This window comes from Pezoporus wallicus, unplaced genomic scaffold (assembly GCF_028554395.1).
Source record: "Pezoporus wallicus isolate ANWC-B61680 ecotype Strahan unplaced genomic scaffold, APGP_CSIRO_Pwel_v1 contig_5601, whole genome shotgun sequence".
Classification (NCBI taxonomy): Eukaryota; Metazoa; Chordata; class Aves; order Psittaciformes; family Psittacidae; genus Pezoporus; species Pezoporus wallicus.
The window spans coordinates 184,881-210,003 of record NW_026642944.1 but is presented as its reverse complement, the minus strand read 5'-3'; the positions used below and the strand labels follow the sequence as shown (position 1 = coordinate 210,003).

Here is a 25,123-nt window from a genome sequence, read left to right as displayed (position 1 = left end):
AGCATACTGTTTATTACTATAATCACAATATAAATGCCTAAACCCTTGCATCTTTTCTCCTCTAAAGTATATTTGCTTTAAATCTGTCCTTTATATTATGACATTCAGAATTACAATTATGTTTTACACAGCAGAAACTTTCAGTATTTAAGAAACCACTTTCTTAATCAGTCTTCAGAGAGTGTGAGGCAGTATATGTGTAATTCAGGCATACAACAAAGTCAATAGATACAAACACCTGGTAACAGCCTGAACAAAATTCTGCAGCAACAAAGCCATAACCATATTACTTTTATTAAACCAAAATACATAATTTGCCATTCCAATTTTATATTGTTGGAAAATAAAAGCTGTATAAAATACTACTGAAGTACTATGAGCTACTACACACATACTTCAAAAGAACATGACTTAAATAAGGGTTACACACTAGAAAACATATTTTCAACATCTCACACTAAACCATCCTGCCCATGGCTCTGTCCAACCTGGCCTTGAACAGTGCCATGGACAGAGCCTTCACAACTACCCTGGGCAACCCATTCCACTGCCTCACAACCCTTACAGTAAAGAACTTGTAACAAAGGGGTTAATTTGTTAGCTTCTAACTGGAAATAAAAAAAGTCTGAAAAACTGTATTATTTTGTTTGCATAAGTTAAGTCATTGAACACTGTCATGATACAGCATTTGTAAAGTTGGCAGTAATTAAGAAAACATTTGGCAACATACTGAATTCACTAGAGTTCTATTTTTAAAGAAATGTTTTTCACCTAAATTATAAAGCTATATAACTGACATAAAGAGGAGTTCTTTGCACAATGTAATTACTTCCTTATTACAAAATTCAAATATGGGATTACAATCCAGTGTAACACAACAATCTTTTTTTTACACTACAACAAGTTTTATGAAGTATTATTTCCTTTTATATTTTGACCCACTACACACAATAAAGAAGTAAATGCCGCACTTTGCTACAAGTCTTCTTCAGGTGAAATCTTTCAAATTTTACGTTTTTTCCACTCTGGCTTGTCTGTTTCATCATCTTCTGGTTCCACTTCTGCAAAAACTGCTTTTGGTTGTGTTCTAGAAAACATTAAAAAGATTAAAATAATGGTCAGACTAAAATTGTTTATCAGGAATTATATTAGACATGCACTAGACACAAATGACATCCTTTCTATACTTAAAAAGAGAGTATACTACACCTGCCTGGTTTTCATTTTCAACAGAAACCTGTCAACTAATCTTCTAAGAAATGAAGAAACTTGCGGCTCTCAGGCAAAAAACAAGCATAACAAACACACACCTTCTGAAAGTAGTATTTCCTCATCAGCTCGTAATCATTATCTGTGTATTCCATGAATAAAATTAAGATAGAAGAGAGGAACAAACCAATTTAACACAATGCTAGGAAAATGGAGCTGCAGATCTTCTCATTCCATGGTTTACAAAAAACAGAAACCTCCATTTTGATACACTATAGTATGACAGCAGTCCGTAAGTGAAAACAGAACAGCCAAGCCAGGTTTTCTGGCTTAGCCTGTGCATGAAAAAAACCCGGCTTCTCTGAAGACTTTTTATCCAGCACTACTGTAACATAAAAACCCTACTGATCTTCAGATGAGAGCACAGTGTATCCTACAGTGAAGTTTGATGATATCTATTCCTCCACTGTTTACTTGTCTTTTAAATAACACTTAAACTTTATAAAAATAATTATCGATTACTTTTTAAATGAACACAGTATCAAGTAGCATTTCAACAAACTGTTTGGATGTTCAGTTCCCCTGTTTTACACTTCAATCACTGCATGGTCCCCTTTTGCAACCTTATTCTCAGCACAATCACTGTGGAGCTGAACGCTCTTGAATTCTCATTACAACAGACATGACAAAGTATAAAATGCAGCCAGGGCAGTCATCATCTCATTAATGTATTAACTAATGTTTTTACAGCAGTCTAAGGATGTGAAACACTATTACTGTAACCACTGTTATGTGGCAGACTCTACAGAAGGCAAAAACCTTAACAAAATTGTGTCTGCCTTACTTAATACAATAGGTATAATTCAGTGTTGCCACTGACTTTGAAGAGTAATGGCAAGCCATTAGTTATTAAAGAACAGGATTCTCTGCTTTGTTAAATACAGGCACAAAACAGATTTAAAGTCACCAGAACTAGTCAAAGCCAACTTCCCTTATACAAAGGATCTTTTTATTGGCCTGTTTTCTCCGCCATCCTCCAAACTTGTCATGGAGGTAAGGAGAATACTAAGACACTACAAAGTCCCACTGCAAGACTCTATTGGCACATGGTCCCTGGGTGCAGTCTGTACATCTTATTACGCCTAAGCAGACCTCGCACCCAGATAGGACCCATGCTGCTGAAAGTCAGGTAAGTCATTCTGCTCCCATGGAAAGCAGATCTAAGACTGAAAAAAAGTTTCTGATTTCAAAATTTCATTACAAAGTTACATAAACTCCACTTCACCGGTAATTGAAGGAGGATGTTAAAACAACAACAACAACAACAAAAAGATAAAAACACTCAATCCAAAACAGATACCCAGGATGAAGGCTTTACTGGCAAAAATACTGGATTTTGTTAGCTGCTGAAGAGGTGGAATGTATGGAATCTTCTTCCCTTTTTTCTAAAACATATCGATGGAAGTTTATTTAGCCCTCTTTAACAGTGTAACTTCCTTTTATCACAATAAATGAAAGGTATCTAAATGCCATATAGGATCACATCAGGTCAGTATCGAGGTGCTTATTAGTAAGGCATGACTAATTATGTATAAATATAAATTTTGACCACAAAGCCTCCTCCTGTTATAATTTTGGTTAGAAACTTCCAACTAAGGAGAATGACTTAATTTGTCAAACAAGCAGCAGAATCCCTGTATTTTCCAGGATCGGTGTGGCACAGAACAGTTACAGACTTCAGCTAGTGTAAGTATTACACTGAGTCTAGTAACACTGAGGGTGGGAGGTGAAAAGAAAGAAGCTGCAGCGTCACGTAGCAGTAACCAGCTAAAGCAAACACATACAGAGGAAATCAGCTATGCTTGCTATCTCATTTTTGAAAATTAACATGAAATGGCTGTAGCATCAGCTCAGCTGAAATGTAAACTGTTCCACCTCCACAAGCCACACAGCAGCAATTAGAGCCTAGGGCGATTTGTATGCCAGATCATTTTAAAGGCATAAGCTTAGAAAACACTGTTTTCATTTTAGTATTATCAGCAGTGATCATTTAATTTAAGTACAAAATGTTCCGCTTAGTAACTGAAATAGAGATTACTAGCATAGTAGCAGTTTGCCACTTGATTAATACAAAAGTTATCAGAACAGGTTTACTATTTCAAAATATTTTCATTTCTGATGACTAAACACATGGGGAAAATGCTGTTCTTTTTCCCCATCAACTTTCTGTACGTCATTTATCCTTGACTTTGGGGTTGACTTCAGCTTGTTAAGGATCCAGTTGACAGATTGCATCAGACACTGCCATAGAGGGCAAAGAGCCCAAAAGTGCTGGCTGATCTTTGAGGAAAACCTCCCCAAAAGGTTCCATTCATGGGCAGAAAGTGAAGTCTGGCAGAAATGTATTATGGATACACAGGGATCTCCTGTCTGAGATCAACCCCAAAAATGGATGAACACAGACAGAGGACACAGGGACAACCTTATCCAAGAGGAACAGAGCCATTAAGTGAAGATGTAGGAACTGAGTTACGAAAGTAAAACCACAGCTGGAGTAGAAACTGGGAAGAAACTTGAAAGGCAACACTACGGGCTTCAACAGGTACAATGACAGCCACAGGAATGCTAAGTAAAATGTGCTCAATGGGGCAGGAAACCTGCTGATGTAGAATATGGAAAAGATCAAGACACTTTATGCTTTCTCTGGCTCAGTTTTCCCTGACAAAGTCTGTCCTCATGTCTCAGAGGACCCCGATACTACCAGCAGAGTCTTTGGGAGTGAGTGAGACATTATCAACACAAGAGGAAGATGGAGACAGGGAGTACGCTGCTCATTAGACATACACAAATCCATGAGATCAGATGGGATTGATCCAAAGGTACTAAGTGAGCTGGTACATCAATGAATGCCATGTGACTCAATGTCATTGCAAGAGCACTCTATCATCTTTGAAAGGTCATGGTGACTGGGGAAGGTTCTCAATGATTAGAAAAGGCAAACATCATAATCTTTATGAAGGGCAAAAGAAGATTTGGGGAACTACAGGATATTCTACCTAAGCCCCTGGGAAGGCTATGGGAACAATCCCCATCGAATGCATTTCCACTCACAGTCAGGACAAGAAGGTGATAGGAAACAGGCAGCATAGATTTAGCAAGAGCATACTATGCCTGCCAACCAGACTGCTAAACAGGCTGCCCAGAGAGGTGTTGTGGAATCTCCATCATTGAGGATATTCAAACTTGGCTGGGCAAGTCACTGAACAACCTCAATGCACTGACGAATGCACTCCCATTGTGGGTTACACTAACAGGCTGCAAACAAAACCAGGAAAAAAACCTAACATGATTTCCTCATACTGTGTGCTTCTCTTTATTTTGGCATTTCTCAACAAATACAGATACGCAGACCTCTAGAAAATTTCCAGGGGCCATGCAGACTGCTTTTGAGTCACCATAATCCCTCTGGTTATGGGATGTTTTTCTTAGTTACTTTTCAGGGATCCAATAAAAGTAGCTTATTGACATCTGAGGTTCACAGACTAGCAGCTAAAAAAAAATACTGCTGCAGTTAAACCAGCTGGAGAAGACAACTGCATGTCACAGCATGTGACTCATGCTGCAATAACTTTTGAAATTGGTGTTTATATTGCACTGGAATAAAGAAAAAAACATGACTTTCAAGCATGCTCAGAAACCACAATAATGTCATAAAGGCTATTTCCAGACTCAAAAATGAGGATTTGCAGCATGAGACACCTTTATATTCCTTACCCCACCAACTAGCCTGACACTTCTCTGAATCTCAAAATTTACTAATTCTTAAAACAGATTAACCTTAAATACACCAACATGTGCCAATGAAATCATTATTACAAAAAATTCTCTTCAGTCCTGCTTCTTCAACTAAAGGTACCTGAGCCAACGCATGACCAGCACTTCACACACTGCTACTGCCACTGAGAAAAAGTTCAGTGAATAGAGCACAGCTACAAGTTGTTCCTTCAAGTCATTCCCTTTTGCCCGTGATAGGCAGCAGTGATAAAGACAGCAAAGTAAGGACAACATCACTGAAGAGAAAGGTATTTTCTAAGAACTCCGGTCTATCTTGGTGGGAAGGAAAACTTCACCGTCACTTTCCCTATGGTACAGAGGAGAGCTACATCTGGGCCTGATTAGGCCCTAAGCTACAATGCTTAGCAATTCCTTCAGAGGGACATCTGAAGTCATAGTATATCTGTACAGCTGTGCTAAAACAAACAGCTCACAAAGAATGTAATTTTCAAACATTTACAAATGATGCCTCAAGTTCTTTTCCTGTAGCTCTTTACTTGAAATCTTCAATCTGTCCTGCCTTTCCTTTCACTCCACTGAAATTTGAAATCCGTTAGAGACTCTTGCCAAAGTCTCTAAAAAGCTTATCCTGAAAAATCTCAAGATCTTTTCTTTATCCTCACCCACTATGACTTTTCTGCTGTGTTGGTCACATTTTTTCACCACTTCATTCATTCTGTGACATGTCATCTCCTAATTCAGCATGCATGTTTTATAATCCTCAGTATCCTTTTCAGCAGCATCTGCTTTTTCACCCATCCTTTTGCCTTTTATGTACTTCCCCCTCCTTTTCTGGCTTAAATTTCAGAAGAAGTAGAAAGGCCAGGCCAATAATAACAAGCTTGAAAAATTTTCCAATTGAAAATATAATTAAAAAAGCGTGAAGACAGCTAATCAGTATGAATGGGGGCAGTCATCATAGAGTTACAAAAGCTCTGATAAACTGAAAAAAAAAAAGCATTTCTTAGTCTTCTCAGTCTAAAATTATGTAATAACCATCACTGAAGAAAATTAGCTACAATTTTCTTAGACATTTTCTTGATAAGGAGAATGAAAAACTGTAGGTGAATAACCATCCATTACGCAACACAAAACCAAAAGCCTTGTCGAACAAGAGGTACATCAAGTGGATAGCACATTAAGTGGAAATTTACTACAAGAAATGTGGAGAAAATAAGAGTAGAGAAACGAAGTACTGAAAAGAATGAACAGTATTAAAAAAAATAACTTAGATGTATGATTTTTAGGTCTCAAGACAGAATGCGATTTAAATGTGTATCCGAATATCGACTTTCCTAATTTTATAGTGTATCTTATACTATAGCTAAGTTACTAGCTTCTCTAGGTTTGTATACTGCTCATTATTATGAACTACTGGTCTTAAAAGGGCCACCAGTATTAATGGTAATCTATGACAATTACTTCTAATTTGCATATTTTATTAAATATGCATCCATATGAATATCTGCAAGATGCTTTAGACACAGGGTAAACATACATGCCACGTAAAGTCAGATATAGGATATAATTAACACAGCTGTGTGTGTGGGCAAGTAGCTAATGAAACCTATGACTATCATTGGTCTACAGCTATTAATTGGTCTACAGCTATAGACTGAATATTAATAAATATTTCTGAAAATTAAAAACATACCACAATAATAAAGTTTTTGCACTCAGTGTTTTAAATAATAACAACAACAATAATAATAATAACAAGAATAATAATTTTAAATGCTCTTTGCATAGACTACATCTTAAAGTCAAGCTTTTAAAGCAAGGATAATGGCAGTTGCATTGGCATGAGATTTATCAGCTGACAAAACCATCAAGGCAACATGCTGTTGGCTGTAGTCCAGTCCCCCCAGATATGTATCACCGTCTGGTGTGTAAGTTAATAGCAGTCTGGGACCTGGATCTTCCCACTTCTCAGCCAGCTATCTTCTTCCCCTGCAGCTACATCTTCAGCTAGACACTGTAATGAGATCTGCCCACCTAACACTGTAAGCCTTCTGTAATAGAGCTATGTTTTAAAACTTTCATGTCTACTACGCTGCAGGTGTCAGGGATGAAACTTAACACACAATCAATGAAGTTACCGAGTCAAAAATGTACTGAATTATCTACCTACCTGATGGAATGTGTGATTGTATTTACTTTTAAAGATGGATAGCTGCCCATCTCAAATAAAACAAGGTACCAACACGTTCAAAGTAAATTTTATCTCTAGCACACATGCACTATCAAACAATTAATGATCAATATTTAGCATATTCATTACAACAACTGTTACAGAGTCAGGCTTTCAAATATTTCTTCTTTGATGCAAAATGTGGTTCTGTATAATGCACTGATTTGATGAACATCATCAAATGCATACTTATTAATTACCAATATGCCATACTTATTAATTAGCCAGACAAAGGCAGGCTAAGTCACTGACATTCTCAAGCTGCTTTGGAACAGCTATTCAGTTAACTTGTCAGAAAACAAGTGTCATCACTAGAAACAACTATGACTCTTAATATATTTTGAGTTTTTAAAGAGGTAGTGATTGTTTCACTAAAGAGCTAAATACTAATAAAGAAAGTACAGGCAGTAAAGTACTAATGAACATACAGCCTAGGAGATAAAACACTGGGCTGCAAACATGAAAAAATAGTTTGTTATTGGCAGACTGTTCTGTGCAGGCTATTTCAGCTCCTCACAACTTTTTCCTTACGCATTTTGAAAATACTACTTATACTAGAGTCTAAATTCTAAACAGCTTAGAAAGCTTTAAAACAATTTTCTAGAATTGACAGGTATATTTTAAAAATGGCAATGTCAAATTTCAACAATTTAACCTCCTCTTCAAACTCTTATCTTCATAAAAAGCGTATGGCATATTCTTAGTTTACATACTCATGGCAGCAATCCAAAAAAGGCAAAGTATACCATTAAAAACATGTGTCTTCTACTTTTACCAAACTCCCACTGGCCTCTAGAAATATTGGTTGTATTTTTAATTGTATCCTTACTTAGCATATGCTGGAGAAATCCAGTATGGATTCTCCTCTGCTTCCTTTGCGTGACGTAAAATAGCCTCTCGAGGGTTGCTATCATCTGTCTTATCCAGTGCAATATTCTTGACTATATACGATGACAAGGTACCTCCATGAGTTCCAACACGCCCACCACGACCTGCAGGGAAAAAAAAAAAAGACTATTTTAGAGATAAATATTTAAGAAATAAACATCTGTAACAGTGACCTGATACAAAGACATTATTTAACACTGTAGGAAGAATCTAACTTAAAGCTGCATTCACAAAAGTGTTTTACTGATTATGTAATACAAAATAAGTCATTGTGATTACTTATTTATTTCAGGCAAGCACCCAAATCAAAAAACAACGTATACAGTGTTGGATATTATCCATACATATAGAGTCAGCATGCCAAAAAGTTTGAATGCAAACCCTAAAAAGTGTAGGACTCAACGCAATGGTCCCTCTGGCATACAACAGTCTGAAATGATTACACCTAGATTACCTGGTCCTGCTACTGGAGGTTCAGGTTTGTGAGACTTCACAGGGTCCAGCCTATCCTTCTCCAGCTGCTTCCTGGTGCTTCGCTGTCGTGGTTCACGGAACATCGGAAGTGCATGGGCTGAAGGGTCACAATTCGGAGAAAAAGAAAGTTAGAAATTTTCTTTATAAGGTTTTAATTACAAAGACGAAGACTGAGATTCTTTCTTGCAATGGAAAATGTGGCAGAAGCAGCAGCCCAGTTGGATACAGTTCTTCTGTATCCAAGCAGTGATTCACTGATGGATACTGAGAGCTTCTTTCTGATTTTTTCCAAAGATTAAATCAGTCACATTTCTAGGCTTCCTTCAGGCAGGAGCCTTTCATATGAAATACTGTTTGCACAGTTTATGTATATTTAATTTATTCTTCTACCACTCAGTTCTCAGCATTAGCACTGTAACCAACTGGTTGCTCTTTTCTGAACTTCCCAGTCTTCTAATGCTCCAAGAGCAGTACAAAACCCTGGATACATTCTTAGATCTGTAACATAGAGGGAAGCAATCCTCTCAATGATCTAAATGGTACTGGTTCTGCATATGAAGTCATAATCATGTTCTTTCTTGAATTATAAGATTAATCAGGGTTGGAAGAATACCCATTACTGAGAGAATTTAGCCAAATTATCAGTATTTAAAACTTCTATTTCCTCAAAAATGTCCTCAGTATCCTTAATCACAGTAATTGTTTTGGTCCACTCAGGCAATTTGACAGCAACGGAAAAACGCCATGTTCATGGATGCAGCTTTCTTATGGTGAGGTTTAGCTCTCACATTCAGATACGCTGATTGCTGCTGTTTCCAAAAATGCAGGAAATTGTGCTGGGGTTAAAAAACCCAACAAAGGCAAAACTCAGCCTAACAAATCTTGCATTTAGAAGCACCAGCCCTATACTGAGTAAAAGAAGAAAAAAAAAGAGAAAGAAAGAGAGGAGAGGGGAGAGTCTAGGGACTTATCAGTTTGATTTTTGAGCTTATTTCTGGAAGCCTGCTCAATTTATTAGTGTGAGGGAAGTCGCCACCAGGTGACAAAACTGTAGTTCTTTGCAGATGAATGTTCAGGCCTTATTTTTGCAGATTTCATGATGTCTAAAATGCCTGGGACAATTTACTGAAAAGCACAAAGCTTGACTGGTTTACGCACAGCATGTGACTCAGAGATCTACTGCTATTTGTGGTGTCAAAGTTGTCTAAGGAAAACCCAAACTTTACATTCCTGTGCTTTAAAAGTAACACCTTATTCCTAAAACCAACATTCCTATATTAAAAGTAGCCATTACAGCCAATCTTAAAATTAAAGGACAGCTGGAAGTCCGAAGGGTGGGGGAAGGGGTTTGAGACTGAGGGCAAAAAAAATGAGAAGGACAAAGGGTTGGATCACTTTCAAAAGGACTTCCAAGATCTTAATTTCTTTCCATTTGTACTGGTAAGCTGAAAAGACAGACATCTAACCTCTGAACAGTTTCCAAAGTATGCAACAAAGTTCAACATTTGCAAAGCAAATCCTTACATTTTTCTGCATTGCTTTATATGGAAGTATCCTTACTTAGGTTTCAAAATGATGTGGGAAAAATGGTTTAAACAGCTAAAACTCGATGATAAGATTTCGAAACTTTGCATAATTGGGACCTAAATCTTTGACTGGCATTTATAAATGCTATTGAATACACAATGTCAATTAGCTTTTAAACAGAGAAGTGGGTTTTTTTGAATCACAAAAGCTCTTTACATTAGAAACACTAACAACAAAGTGCACACAAAGTATTTAAATAATAGACCATGTGCTGATATAGGCAAGGCTGTAGTAAGTAGGATGGATTCAGAAGAGCATCCAAGGGAGAGAAGTATCACTGTTCTTTGCCAGCTATTACTTTAACCACTGCTACCCAAAAATCAGAGCTGGACATCTGCAGCAAGAGGCAGCTGTGGCTGGGAAATACCTGAGGTGGGAACCCAGAAGACAGCTGAGACTTTCTTTTGTTTATCATGCTGCCAAACAATTATCTTGTTCTACAGAAATGGTTTCAGCTATTTCCAGTACCAAAACTATTGGAAAACAATAGTTCCAAACACCATTGAACTGGAAGAGAACTAAGAGAAGCAGGAAAGCACAACTGTGTGATTCTTCTCATTTCACATGAGAAAACATAACATTAGGGGAATGTTAACGGTGAGGGGCAAAATCTCAGTTGATCCCATCATCCCTTTGGAAAATCTGCCCTTGGGAAAAGGCAGATAACTAAACACTTTATAGCAACAATGATAACTATTTCTTATGCATCGGCGAGCCTTAATATGAATGCAAGTCCTTATACAATGACAACCTTGAGGATATAGAGGTACTTCAGCTGTTTAAAACCCCATATAACTCTGGATAAGTTCTAAATTTTGAAAAATCACTGGGAATTTTTCCAAGACCTATCACTAAGGTCTCTGATATTGTCACTGGTACTGTTAATGTTCACAAGTGGGAAAACACTTCCCAAACCCATCTACAATCACTGATTTAGTTACGTAAAACTGAAGATTTGGAAAAACTCCAAAATACTGGAGTTTTGTTGGTTTGTTTTTTTTAAGGCAGGTGTTTTTTCAGGCTTTCAGGTGCATCAGAACCTAAAAAGCAACCATTATTAATAACTTTACAGGGCCTACAAGATATATATACATTTCTGATTGTGCAATGCTAGAAAAAAAAATTTGTACAAAGCACTAACATCTCACACCAGTGAGCAACACTTGATGAAAAGCTGCAATTTTTTTAGAGGGGAAAATATAAAGCTGTATGATCTGCAAATAATTTCAAACCTAAGAACTAAGGATGCTCCTATAAAGATATACTTAAATTCCTTACGTGTTATAATGTAATCCTGTGTAAGAGTCTCTGCGGGTCTCTCTTTTCGTTTTGTTTTGACCACACATAATTTTGCTCCCCTAGGAGGAAACGCACAGCAGTTCAGTTGGTCTGTTTACATCAAACAGAAACAGATTTTTATTCAAGACAGCCTCAACAAAGTTATACAGCATTTTAAATATTCATAAACGTGTGTATCTTTGCCTGTCCATGCACATGTGGAGGACAGAGATTACCGATTCTGTTACAGAGCAGTTTGTATGACATGTGGAAACAAGGGTGGAAGATTCATTTCACACTTCATTTGTCCACAGCACTTGCAGAATGTGCTTCTCTCCCAACATCAGTATGATTTGCTCCTAGTACTCTTCCTGAGCTGCAGAGGCAGCAGTTATCTAACCAGAAGAGTCTGTAACACTGGAGCTGGAAAAAACTGCATAAGTCTGCCTGGTGCAGACTGATTTGAACTGGTGGTGTTTTCCTCCTCATAGAAAGTACCAGGGAACAAACTGGACACAAAACTGAGCTAGGACTCCTGTGGTCTGTGCCTAGGAAATGCAGGCTACCCTCTGAAGAAGGGTCCAAACAAGGGTGACCAACACTCTTGTTCTCCAAATTGACAAAGATCAGAAAAATAAAACATTTCCAATAATCTTGTAAACCAGAATTTACCTTCACCTTCAAGTGTCACAGTAAGCATCTGGACACAGTATGTTTTTGGATACCACTGAAACAAAGATGAATGCATATATGGGCAGAACATTATATGAGCAATTATACCAGCAAATGTGCTGTTTTTCAGAAACAAACTGGTTTCTTCATTTTTATTTCTTTCTACTCTTCCAAAATAAGTAAAACTGAAAAACTCTGCAAAACAAATGCTACTAAAATGTTTTTTTCTCATTTACTAGTATAACCAAAGAACCACGGAATCAGGCTAAATTTAAGAAAAAAAGATAATGTTCTTAGTCATTAATCATGATTATGTACCTCTGGCTTTTGACAGGATCATAGTAGACTTTGGCCAAACCATTTCCTGTACCAACCATGATCTGGTTCAGCTTAGGATGCCAAAGGCTACGCACAACACTCTGAAATAAAAAACATATTGACAGATGGTCATTAATCCAGATTTTAGAATTAATATTCCTATTGTCAAATAGTGGATTGCAGTCACACTGTGCAGGAACATGCTTAAGAACATGAATGAATATATAAATATGTAAATTCCTCTTGAGAACAATGTAAAAGGAGTGACAATGCATGGATGTAGGCAGAAAGCACAAATTGATGGCAGCATGAGAGTGTTTTCCATAGACTAACCGCTCCAGGGTCTTAGTAAGCATAATGAAAATGGAAAGTTAAAGGAGGATTTGAATAATGACAGCAAGGAGAACAATAAAGTGCTTCAGATACAGCAATACAGGCCTTCATGTCTTTTGCATTTTCATTCTTAATTCTTAGTTCTTCCACCCTGTTCTTTACGTTTTTCACTTCTCACACAGTGCTGACCTTTCATTTGCTGACTAAAGAAATGGAAGAGCAGCTGATTTTCACTCTTGGTGCTTTCTTCCCCACAACACCCAGAAGAACTGGGTAATTGAAGCAAATGTCTCACAGCTCTGTCACACTTCTGGTCAGCGGAGAAACTAATTTTCAGACATTAAGAGTATTGTTCTTTTACACAGAGAGTGTGCTTCTCCATGTGACTTTGAATCTCCACGTGATTAATGTATTCAGTCTGATTCAGCACACCAGCACACGAACTCTGTAAGAGTTGATCTTCTGACTCAGGAACACCAAGGAAGCTGGCATGAAGGGCAATGCATCCCAGTGCATCCCACAAACAAAAAACCTGGTTTTGCCTCTGACTAATCAGCGGAAGAAAAGTGTCTAGTTTTGAGAGACAGTTTTTTTATAGGGATACTGTCCAAGACTGAAGACTGGTCTTAACAGTGTCTGTATTTCTTATGTAATAAATGTATCCAGAGTTAGCAGGATGCATCATTCTGTTAGTATTTCACTGTAAAATGCTCATTTTTAGCCCTATATTTCCCCTCAGGTAACTACTTCTCTTTTCTCAAAAGCCAGGAATAGATTCTTCTCGAAGTGAATTAATAATTCAATATTCAACCACTATCACCCCATCCACCTATCTACTTTAATTTCTAACGTAATACAGCACATGAAATTCACAGAATGGGAACCACTAATGTCTTAAGAGAAATCCAGCACAGCTAAAATATAATTAGGAGTGCAATACAGCCCTATGACTTGGGAGATAAGAACCATCTAATCTGAAAAAGCATGGTTACCTATCAGCTCTAGTGATCCTGAATCAATTCCCATTTCATGTTCCATACTATTTTTGCTTTGGTTCAAATCCCAGTTTTTTTAATGTTATGAGAAACAGTGTATTAAAAATATTGAAAAAATTCTACCACCCATTCAGCCGTCATGAATCAGAGATTCATTTTATTGCAAAATGATGGAAGACTCTTATCTATTTTTCTGCTTTGTGTTCTTGTTTAAGAAGAAAAATTGAATGAATTGAGTTTACATGAATTAACTGACCATTCCTTATAAGGTTCCTCTGCAAAACATTCTCTTTCTACACAGATGTACATACAGTATTCTACATTTCCACGTGCTTGCAGGTATAAATGAATCTGGTTTGCTTATTATGAGATAACTAAAGGACAACAATCTATTACGAGATAACTAAAGGTACAAAGTATAATTCTCTTATTGTTCCATAAGCCTTGCCACAAGCAATCAAAATAATCAATACAGGGTTGCTAATAAGTTGTTTGATTTAAATAAGACATTCTTACATACTGTTAGTGAATGCTCAAAATGCTACAGTAACTTTAAAACACACAAGGCTAATAAGCACTGAAGGTCAGAGGTGGGTGGCCTTTTATTAATATTTATTGCATGTTTTTCACCAGCCTTTTTAAACATTGTCATTCATGTGGTTCTCCACTTTCTACTGTCAAGTAAATGTATTTTATAGCATGGTACTGGATACCAGCCAACAAAAACAAAGTCTGAGACAGTGTGGCTCAGCACTGCTGGGGATTGCTAAATTTCTAACTTGTCAAACATGCACAGCACACTTAAAACCACCCATGACACATGCTCCAGAGCAGGCAAAATAACTGCCATTAAACACAGGCCTATAAATCTTCTCCAACTGTAAAATGTCCCTAAATATAACTTGTTAAAAACTAAATAAATACAAGCTCTGAACATGCAAGTAATTTTATTAATCCATTGGCATAGAAACTACTTTAGAATAAATAATTAAAATTTCAGATTATGTTAGAAATGGGCAATACCTTAAAAAGACCAAAATACTTTTGGTCTTTTTAATACCAATATTTCAAAAAGACCAAAATTCCTAAACAAGGTCCTGATTTTTTTCCCCAATGATATAAATCTAAAGAAGTAAAAATTCTAAATATCTACACAACAAAGTGATGACTGTGGACTAGGTCTTAACACTACAAATGAGGGGAAAGGGGATTCCTTATCATACAAAAAATAGTTACTTCATAAAGAGGATTTAGCCTTTGATGCCTCTAACCTCCCTACTGTTCAGTTAAAATAACTCCTGCAGACATCTTTATCACTGGAAATGCTAATCATCGAATTCCAGCTCAAAGAAGATCCTAGCTCCCAGCTCTCCAGGCAAACAAGCGTGTTAATAGCAGGAAAAGTGTATTCCTGGCTTCGCCTACCTATGTACATAGGTAGATACCCACCTACTGATACTGCATTGTACACAATTACAGAATGACTGCAACTGGAAAAGAGCTCTGGAGATCATCTAATTCAACCCCCCATGCTTTAAGAATGGCCAACAATTAGCTCTGGACATCAAGTTTGGTTTTGAATATTTCTACGAATGGAGACTCTAACAGCATCTCTGGGCAACCTGTCTCAATGTATGACCACCTCCATCATAAAAATTATCAAACCTCAAACCATTTTCTTTTGTTTAAGTGGACGTTCCTGTAATTAGTGTTGTGCCTGCTGTGTAGAGTGGAATAACAGCCTCCCTCAACCTGCTGGCAACACTCTTTTGCCTGATGCAAGCGGCTATGGCTTCTTACTGCCACTTTCTATTTCTCTGAGATGGAAAGGGAATTTGCCATTCCACAGAAACGTTTTAAGAATACCTTGTTTCCTTTTAAGATTGTGCCCTGCAATGGAACCCTACACAAACAAGGTTGTACTTCAATTTTAACTTTGCTTCATGGAAGCCAAGCACAAAAGACTTGACCAAGCGTAAGTAATGATTGCATGGAAATCCTTTGAATGACAGCTTCAACATTCAGAAAATACAAACACCAGAACAAGTAAAAATTTCAGTTAACTAATTCTAGATTCAAACAATCACACGGAATGACTTTACCTGTTTCTTATAAAATAAAACTGAAACAGGACAAGTCTATGTAGATTCTGAAATCCTGAAATTTCCATGCCATATATCAACTTTGCAAATGAAAAATAATGTAACAAATAAGAATGATAAAATGCATAATGTATCATAAAACTGACTTTTTCAATATTTAAAATAAAGATTTCTGTAATGTCCGGATGTTTTGGACAGTACATCTTTCGAGCATGAAATCCTGGAAGCCTGTAATATAATCCTGAAAATAATTTTATCCATGGAACTAATGAAGCCAGCTCTGTAAGATCTGGAAGTACAGCACTTAGATGCAAAAGCATTAAGTTCTTCAAATTAGACCAATCTGATTAGCCTTTTGCAATGCCTGTTGCATATATGAACACAGTAGCCTGTGTTGGGAAATACTGGTAAAAGATTGTGAAAATATTTTTGTGAAGTCAGGCAAGGAAAATATTAAAAATGTTAACAGAAAGAAAACCACTCCAAATTCACCTCCTTCACTGCCACTGTGGAAGAGGCTACAGCAGATTCAGTGGGCGTTATTGACAGTAGGCCTTTGTAGTTATTTTCAGGTAACAAATTTTCTTGTAATGCTACTTAAACTGAAAGTCAATTAAAACATTATTTTAAAGACATTGTTTTTGCAATCTGGATGAGAATGTTTATCATGTTAAACAACTGCCTAATAAAATAAGAACATATTACTGATCATTCTTGAAACCTGCCGTATCTTTTTCTGAAGTTGCTATAGTATGGTTAAACCAAAATATAAATTATCTGAACTACACATAATTTTTACTTTATTTTTAAACTAAACACTATACTTACTTCAGACTCCCAGTTCTTTTAAAATAAACCCCAGATTTAGAAAGTTTTACCTATAGTAACTTAAAAGTTTAATAATATGTGGTAATCTTAAACGATATAACTCAAATACATAGAAAGGTGGCAGGCAAAAGTGATGATATTGCTATTCCCCGGTGCGCTATTCCACCTGCACTTCTTCTGAGACATGCAGTCCCAGCTCATGTGAAATTCAATTCATAAATAGTCTCACCCTTAACAGTCTGTTCTCACCTGTGTCTTTCCCTTTGTATCATATGAAGTAGAGCTGTTGCTGCAGATGAACAATAAACTATACCAAACAATTTTTCTGTTAGGTTATTCTTTGTCTGGCTCAGCTGACTAGGTGACTACACACATGGTTTTGCTGGCACTATGTACATCAACAGTGTTTTGATGGGATTTAAGAGCAGTGTCTCTAAATGAGAAACTGAAGCCTGAAGCACAGTTTTCTGTTACATGGAATGGGACATTTATTCTGGCCTAGAAATATACTCCTGTGTTTAGCAGGCAAAGTGAAGAATAACCAAAGCAGATTTCTCAGCAAGCAAAAGCTAATTATCTCAACTGAAACTGTCCAGAGCACTTGGGTAACTCCCCAACAGAAGTAAACAATACGGAGAGGGTATTTTACAAGGTCAGCAAGAAAAGATTAAAATGATTTGTGGCATAGGAATGGAAAATTTACCCCTAAGATGAAACCACGAAGCTGGGTAAGGTCATAAAACTTGAAACTGATGTCAAGGATTAAAAGAATTCTCATGGATCTTTGCTTATAAAGATGTGTCAAGACTGCAGCAGCAAAGACAAAATTCAGTTCCCTAGTCCATACTTCAGGTAAAAGCATTCAGCCTTACAGCATGGACAGAGTGGGTCCAGGGTGGAAAGAAGTATCTCAGGGGTGTCAGTATAGGTTGGAGGCACAAAGAGTAGGAAAAGTTAACAAATTCTAGTAAGGTCAACTAGAAAGGGTTAGATGTTTCACACTGGGAACAGGGACTGGCAGAGATTATGTGGGTTGTGAGAAGTTTCAGAGAGGATGCATCATTAAGAAAAAACCCAAAGCAAATATAGCAAGCTTACCTGGTTCCTACATATTACATAAATCTTCATTCTTATCCCCAAAATATTTTTCATAGTAGAGCCTAAGCAGTCAGTTAAACTCATGAATATCTTTTTAATCTACTAAAATGTAAGGCTGCCCCTTACATAGCAAAATAAGGAGAGTTTATATAAAGAATGTCTCTCAAAAGCATTATTCATCTCTATCCTGTTTCACCCTACTGCAAGAGAGCTAAGGAAAATAAGGTTTCCCTCCACAGCTGTCTTCTTGTATTCCTAACATTTTACATGTCTGTAAGCTGAAGCTGCATGAAAGTACTGACTTCCTAGGTTTTGCATTTCAGTTGAAACTTTGACTGATACCCAGCAAAATGTAACTACCTTTATATGTATAAAACCCCCAAGATAATAGCCAATCTTTTGTAGCTAGCAAAACTTCAATAAACAGCCATGTATATGTGCATGCATATACTGATTACGGCCGTCAGAATTTGCTTCAAGATTGGCATGATGTCAAGTTTCATAAGAAAAAAAAAAAATCCGTATTTTTGACATAAATAGGCATACACTTCTGAAGCACTTAGGTCAATGAGGCTATATTCTTTCCTTGCTACTGCAAAATGAAAAGTAAATTAGATGGGCCATATTTTATAATGATGTTTTAATTTCTTTTCCCTCCTTCAGGGGGTCTTACTGCTTCTCTATCAGGCACTGTTTTCTTTGGAAACAGCCCCTTCTCCCTAAAAACAGTTAAGTTTTAAGGTTATATACCATGCATTTATCTTCTAAAATGCACACTTCATGTTAAGTGTATTTTCAGATAATGAATGATAATGTATTGGCTTTTTCAAGTACATTTGTAAAGCTCCTCCTGCCATGCTTCTGTATCAGTTATGCACTGTTTGAATAAACCTTTTCAATTGTCCTTTTCCTTCACATACAGCTATTCATTCTTCCCTGATAATTCTCATTTTCAGTCTGCTTCTACAGTTGCTCCAATAGTTGCAGCTATCAGACTTCTAGACTAAGTTCACTAAATTAATGTACACTCTCATGACTATTAGCAAAAACTGTCCAAATGAAAAAACAAACAAACCTGCTAAATGGAGAAGATGCAACTATATACTTCCACACCTGCAGAAAACTACCCTGAGAGGGTGGAAATCTCTACTGAATGATGCTGACATACAGCTACTATCTGTACTACCTCCGTGATGAGTATACAACCAAAATCTCACTTGCAAACTGGAAAAAGCGATTTCCTTGCAAATTACAACTGGGAAAAAAACCCCCACCAAAACTAATTTTAGATAAATATTGAAAATGGTAAGAGAACATACTAATCCTAGGCTTTCACACACCCCTAACTGTTGCAGCAAGAGCTCCTGGGGTTTGAATGTCTCCTTCATGTGATTTTTCTACCAATTAAAAGCCCCACAAAACAAACAAACAAAACAAAACAAAAAAAAGCACAAAAAAAGCAAAAAAAAAACAAAAAACAAACCCACAAAAAAAACCAAAACCAAAAACAACAACAAAAACACAAAAAACAAAACAACAAAACACAAACACCCCCCCCCCCCCCCCCCCCCAAAAAAGAATTTGTTAAAATTTAGTTAAAGTTCTATAATCTTAAGGTGAAGTTGCTGATTTTTTGACAGTTATGTCTGTAAATCAGGCGCAAGTAAGAGAATATAAACTTCACCCCTGGTTAGCACAATCTCTTCATAGAGTGGCAAGCTCTTCTGTTAACTGCCTACTGTTAAAACCCTTTCATCAACAGAAATGAGTGCAGAATTAATCCATTTTCTACTACTTAGCTATTAACAAGGTCAGAGCACAAGACCTGAAACATCCTACTGCTTTAGCAAGACAGAACAAACGCCACTGGAGGGAAGTAAAGATACTAGGTGGAACTTGCCTCTCACAACTTCCAATGTCTACACCTCTAATCTTTACAGGTCTACTCTTCAAAAGCCTACAAACTTTCACCTCCCTTTATAGCTAACAGAGAGAAGCAAGAATTTTACAGTGGCCTTCATCTAACCTATGTTAGATACCTATTTTAGGATAAGATTAAATCAGTCTGGATGTGTTTATTTTTCTCTGTTGATTAGAAAAGGAGCACAGGGTCACTGGATAAGCAGTACACATCTATACTTGGTCAGGTGAAACCCTGAAGCCTGCAATGGCCAAAATAACTACGTAAGAAGAACAAAAAACTAACAAGGACCTATATTATAGCAACTGTACTACATACACAAAACTCCCCAGTTCAATGATAAAGGAACCTGGAAGCCAAATTAAATACTCCTAGTGTACAAAGAATACAGCAGATATAAAGTTCTAAAACTAGCCAACAAATATTTAGAATCTTAAGTTGAAAGATCAGGTCTAGCTCTGGAAGTACCCAAAAGCCAAACAGGGATAAACCAGAAACAGAGCCTATGCTGGCCCTTGTTGCTTACCCCTTTACTAGTTTATAGTCCAGCAAACAATTCCTTCAGATCCTGTCTTGAAGCTACACAATAAAAAAGTAACAGCAAGGGCTGCTGCTTTAAGAAAATATTTTTGGTTAAGAAAAACTTAAATAAACCTTCCCTCTCTCCCATGTGCAAGCTTTGCTTCAATGGCCATGACGGTATGTGATGGGTTCTGTTTGAACAGCACAGCTCAGATTTTCTGCATTTGGCTGTCCAGACAGCCACATAAGTGGCATGTCAGCAGGGAAGGTAGCAAATGTGTATAATGACATTCTGACCATGGTCATGAACTCTGAAAGGACAGGTCACCACAGCAGTGGCCAAATGGGTTCACTGAATTGAGTATGTATCTTAACTGTAATCTTTACACATTCCATCATTGCCAGAAAAATAAAATAAAAAAAAAATCTGTCAAAATCAGTGCAATTTGAGTGCAACTTGTTGATTTAGCACTGCCTTTTCTCCTGTAAAACCCCTACATATTCATGGTGAAGAACGACTTCTGCAATGCAGTATCTTTAAAACACTAGGAGCTTAGAACCTAATTAAGGTTAAGGAAACCTGTTTATTAGTTTTGGTTTTTTGTTTGTTTTAAGCAACAGTAATTACCTTTCAAATTAGCATTACTCATATCCTAAGCTTATAGTTATATTACATTATATTTAAGAGGGGTAAGCAATTTCAAGCTTGTGGTGGAATGAGATACCAAATCTCAGTGTGCCTTCCAGCTTAATCTTCTATAGTGCTGGAACTTGCACAACATTAAGTCCATCTGACTTTAGTGGTATGTCTTCCCATCTTCCCATCAGAGAAGGGAAGAAGTTATTTCAGAAAAAATACTATAATTAGTTCAAAGAACTTATATGTCATTAAATAAAACATTAAAATATTTGGATGCTAACAATTAGACAGCCTCTCACTATCACAAAATCTTTCAACAACTGTTTCCCATCCCTATTTGGCTACTGCCATTTTTAAACAACTGTAATTAGGAAAACATTAAAGCAGTGGCTTTCAGCCTTTTCCATTTTATAATGAACGTGTGGAACCGTTTAGAAACCTTAGATACTTAGACAACTGTAGAGGGGATACAAATCTACTTTTCATACAAATCTTCATGACATGTTTGAAGTGGTCCACATTTTTCACAGACTGAAAACTCTGCAAACTGCTTATGAAATACACCCCACCAAGAATTGCATACATTACTTGTTAAGAGAGGAAAATGCTTCAAAATATACTAGAAATCTCATGATGCTGGGCTGCAGGAAAAGCCCATAAGCATTTTAACCTAAAGGCAGCAGAGTGACGCCTGCCCATCTCAAAGATCTCAAAGCTTCAAAGGAAACACTTATTTCCTCCCTCTCATGCCACTGTACTCTGTATTGCAGCACTTTTTCTCCCAAATGAACGAGATTATTTTCTCTCCAATTTAGGGAACTGCAACTTAAAGAGAAATTAAAAAAAAAAATTAAACCAAATCAGAAACTCGGTATTAAAATCTGAAGCAATGGCATTTTTACATGCAGAACTACCACTATTTCTACATAATAATCAAGGTTCATTAATAATAATAGTTCACATGGAGAATGTAAAGTAAAATCGACCTATAAAGTTAGCATACTAAGGAAAGGCTTTTATATAAGATAGGTCTCTCCTTCCTCTACAGTCACCTTGATTTTTTTTGCAAAAAAATCAGCATGAAACATCAGCTACATTAACTGTCTGCTCCCCTCCATGAACAACAGAAGTTTTCTCCCTTAGGAATAACAGGAAGATAATGCAACTTAGCAACAACATTAATTCCCACTGCACACTGTAATTTCTTTCTGCTGGTGACTTAGGGCACAGTGGTGACAAAAAAGCCAATGACTTGGCTTGCCATGTTGCTGTATCTGGGATAGGCTGGTCTGCCTCCTGGATGCACTCACCAAGAGAGACGGGGAACTATGCCATTTACAAGTGTCTGCCAAGCTGAACAACAAATGCTACCAGTATTCTACCTTATTTCTTCCTTGGAACAAAAGAATGGTTAATACTCATTTTGATAGTATGCATCCTATGATAAAAAAAGAGAAAAAATACTGCTCATACAATAAAAATATAATATTATATTGAAAACCTACTTTAAACCCCAATTGCAAGAATCTTCAGGTTTGAGATTCCCCTGGAGCTCTTCTAAGGAAAAGAGCCAACTACAAGGTGGGAGATCAGGGAATATCGAGAATGCAGTGACCTGCTATCATTAGATTTAAAATGCTCATGAGAATACAGTAGTAGGGGAAACAATGCTAATATATTTCCCTTGTGAAGCATGACTTAGAAAATGTGTGGAAACATTCAAAAGAAAATGGACCAGAAATGGATAAAATTTAGAATTTTGTATGTAGAAACAAGAAATATCCTAAAACATTTTCAGAGGCCAAGTATTTAAAGCAATATTGAATATAAGGATGACAATGCTGTATCACATTTCAAGGCACAGCTATAAACTATATTCTTAGACGTGAATTGAGCCTTTGAACCACACTTTTTTTTAATGAAGAAACTGTTTTTGTTATAATTGCAAGGTAAGGAAATTTCAAGCACCTGCTCCGTTAAAACTGCAGCCACACTTCCATCACAGTATTTTACATAACTAAGGCAGACAATCTTCACACACACCCCTCGCTCCCTGCTACAGCGAGGAAACCTGAACAGCTTAGTTCTCTTGTACAAGTCAAATGTGACAGCTCGCCTAAAACAAAGTACATGCTGCTGCAGAATATACAAAGGGAAGGACCAAATTATCTCTGCATACATGAAAGCAGAGAATAAAAACTGACACGTTCCTGCGCTAGAAAACACATTCCCTGTGATGTGCAATTCACATTTTATGCTAGATTACCTTTTTTTAATTTAATGAGCACAAAAAAAAGTGAATGTTAAAGGCTGCATTTACTTCCTTGTTGAAAATGTGGATTTTCCTTTCAAATAAAATAAATGGCTAAAAAAAAAAAAAGTAGCATGATGATCTCTTCCAGAAGTTAAACAAATTCATTTTCCTTAAATTCAAAAGCTTTAAATCTTAGTGAAATGGGCCACAGTGGAAAAGCCCTTTATTATATTACTGCACCTTATAAATAGTAAATGATACCATTTGAGGTCAACGAAAAAATACTGCAATCTTATATCAACTGTGCATAAAGGATGCTGAAAGTTTCATGTTCCTTATTCCTTCTTTCCTTTTCTTTCTTTAATCTAAAAAGAAGCTTTATTTATAGCTTGTCTCAGAAGACCTCCTTGAAACATCCCTTAGAGGTATTTTCAGATGTATTTAATAATTTAACTTTTGCTTTTATTTGAGAAACTAAGAAAATATTGAAGAATCCTCCTAATAGAAACAGGTTTCCCCAAATCCCAACAAATCTATGTTACTGGATTGTTGCATTTGTACAAAAATCTACACGCTATTTTAAAAACTTGCACATCTCATTTTATAATGTATGCAATATAAAAATTATGCATTTTTAGATTAAATTATCACTTACATTTTCATTTTAAAATAGCAATTTCTGTAATTACACAGCTTCTGGATTTATTTTTTTTTTTTTTTTACTTTCTCAGTGCCCACTCTTGCTTGGCAGTAATGGGTGTATTACTACTACTTTCTATAGGGGGAAGATGACTGCTCTGCAGCTGCCAAAACCAATTGTGACTTAATAAGGATAACTACTGGGTGATCTGTTTGACCTAGCCAAACTAACAATAGACATGAGAGTCATTCAAGTCGCTATCTACAGCTATTTTCAATTAATTTGACACTGGGGAAAATGTTGTGTACCCAACTCAGTTTCCCATACATTAGGTACTTGTAATTGGTTCTCATGAAGATCTTAAACTTGCATAACCAAAACAAGAACTAGAACCCTCCCTGACTTGCATCTGATAATGAAATCTCCCTTTTATTCCAGAGAGTGGAGTTACAGATGTCCCAACAGATGAAACCTCATCCCAAAGCAGCTACAGGTCTGAGAAAGGGAAAGGGAAGTAGCCTTTGAGTTTCTATGTGCATACTTTGTATGTACCCCTCTTCTGGCAGTTGTATCTCCTGACATCTGCCTAAGTCCCTCATACACTTAATGGACCAAAGAAGCATTTTGTAGCAATTATAAATCTTTCACATAAAATAAATGCTCAAAGTGAGAAATTTTAATATATTTTCTTGTGGATATTTGTGGGGAAAGCAAAAGAACAGGAACTGTTCACAGATAATATTGCCAAGATAGAACAAACAGACAGAAAAACAATGAAAAAGCTACAAGTGCATAATAAGGTTTTGGTTCATGTTAAAAAGAGCAGTTCTGTACAGTTTAGTATACATAATTATGGTCACGGTACAAAGCCTTCTTAATGACCAATGACACCTGTATGCACTGAGCCAGAGTAAGGCTGAAGTACTGCACGTAGAGAAAATTCCTATGTCTGCATTAAGGTATCTCCAAGTCATAGAGGGTAGTTAGAAAAGCATTATTGTGTATTCATTGTATATTTGCCCTGTTCACAGCTCCTCCTGAAGGGACGCTGCTCTTGGCCAGACGCAGAGCCCATGGTCTGCACCACTTCTGACATTTACTTAGCTTTTCTTCAAAACAAATAAAAACTAATAAAAGCAAATTAATATTTTATACCCAGCCACAGCAGCAGAGACTAATCAGACTATTAGTCCATTAGTAAAACATCAAGGTTTCACTCCAGCAGCTCTGCAGCAGTAATGGGTTTTCCCATGAAAACTTGAAAGAAAAGGTGAAAAAAGGTTTGTGTGGTATGATAGAAAGGAATGCCAGACACAGCTTTGGTCAAACATTCCCATTA

The 25,123-nt window shown here is 36.7% G+C and overlaps 1 protein-coding gene across 1 annotated transcript in view; it reads right to left on the bottom strand.

Moving 5' to 3' along the window:
- Positions 1-638: 638 nt before the first annotated feature.
- WDR70 (WD repeat domain 70) overlaps positions 639-25,123 on the bottom strand; it is a 99,359-nt gene continuing 74,874 nt past the window's right edge. The window contains exons 14-18 of the mRNA XM_057433259.1: positions 12,452-12,552; positions 11,462-11,541; positions 8,577-8,693; positions 8,064-8,226; positions 639-1,087 (exon numbers count right to left, since the gene is read on the bottom strand). Of these exons, the coding sequence (XP_057289242.1) occupies positions 1,003-1,087; positions 8,064-8,226; positions 8,577-8,693; positions 11,462-11,541; positions 12,452-12,552 (546 nt within the window). The 3' untranslated portion in view covers positions 639-1,002. The remainder of the gene's footprint in view (positions 1,088-8,063; positions 8,227-8,576; positions 8,694-11,461; positions 11,542-12,451; positions 12,553-25,123) is intronic.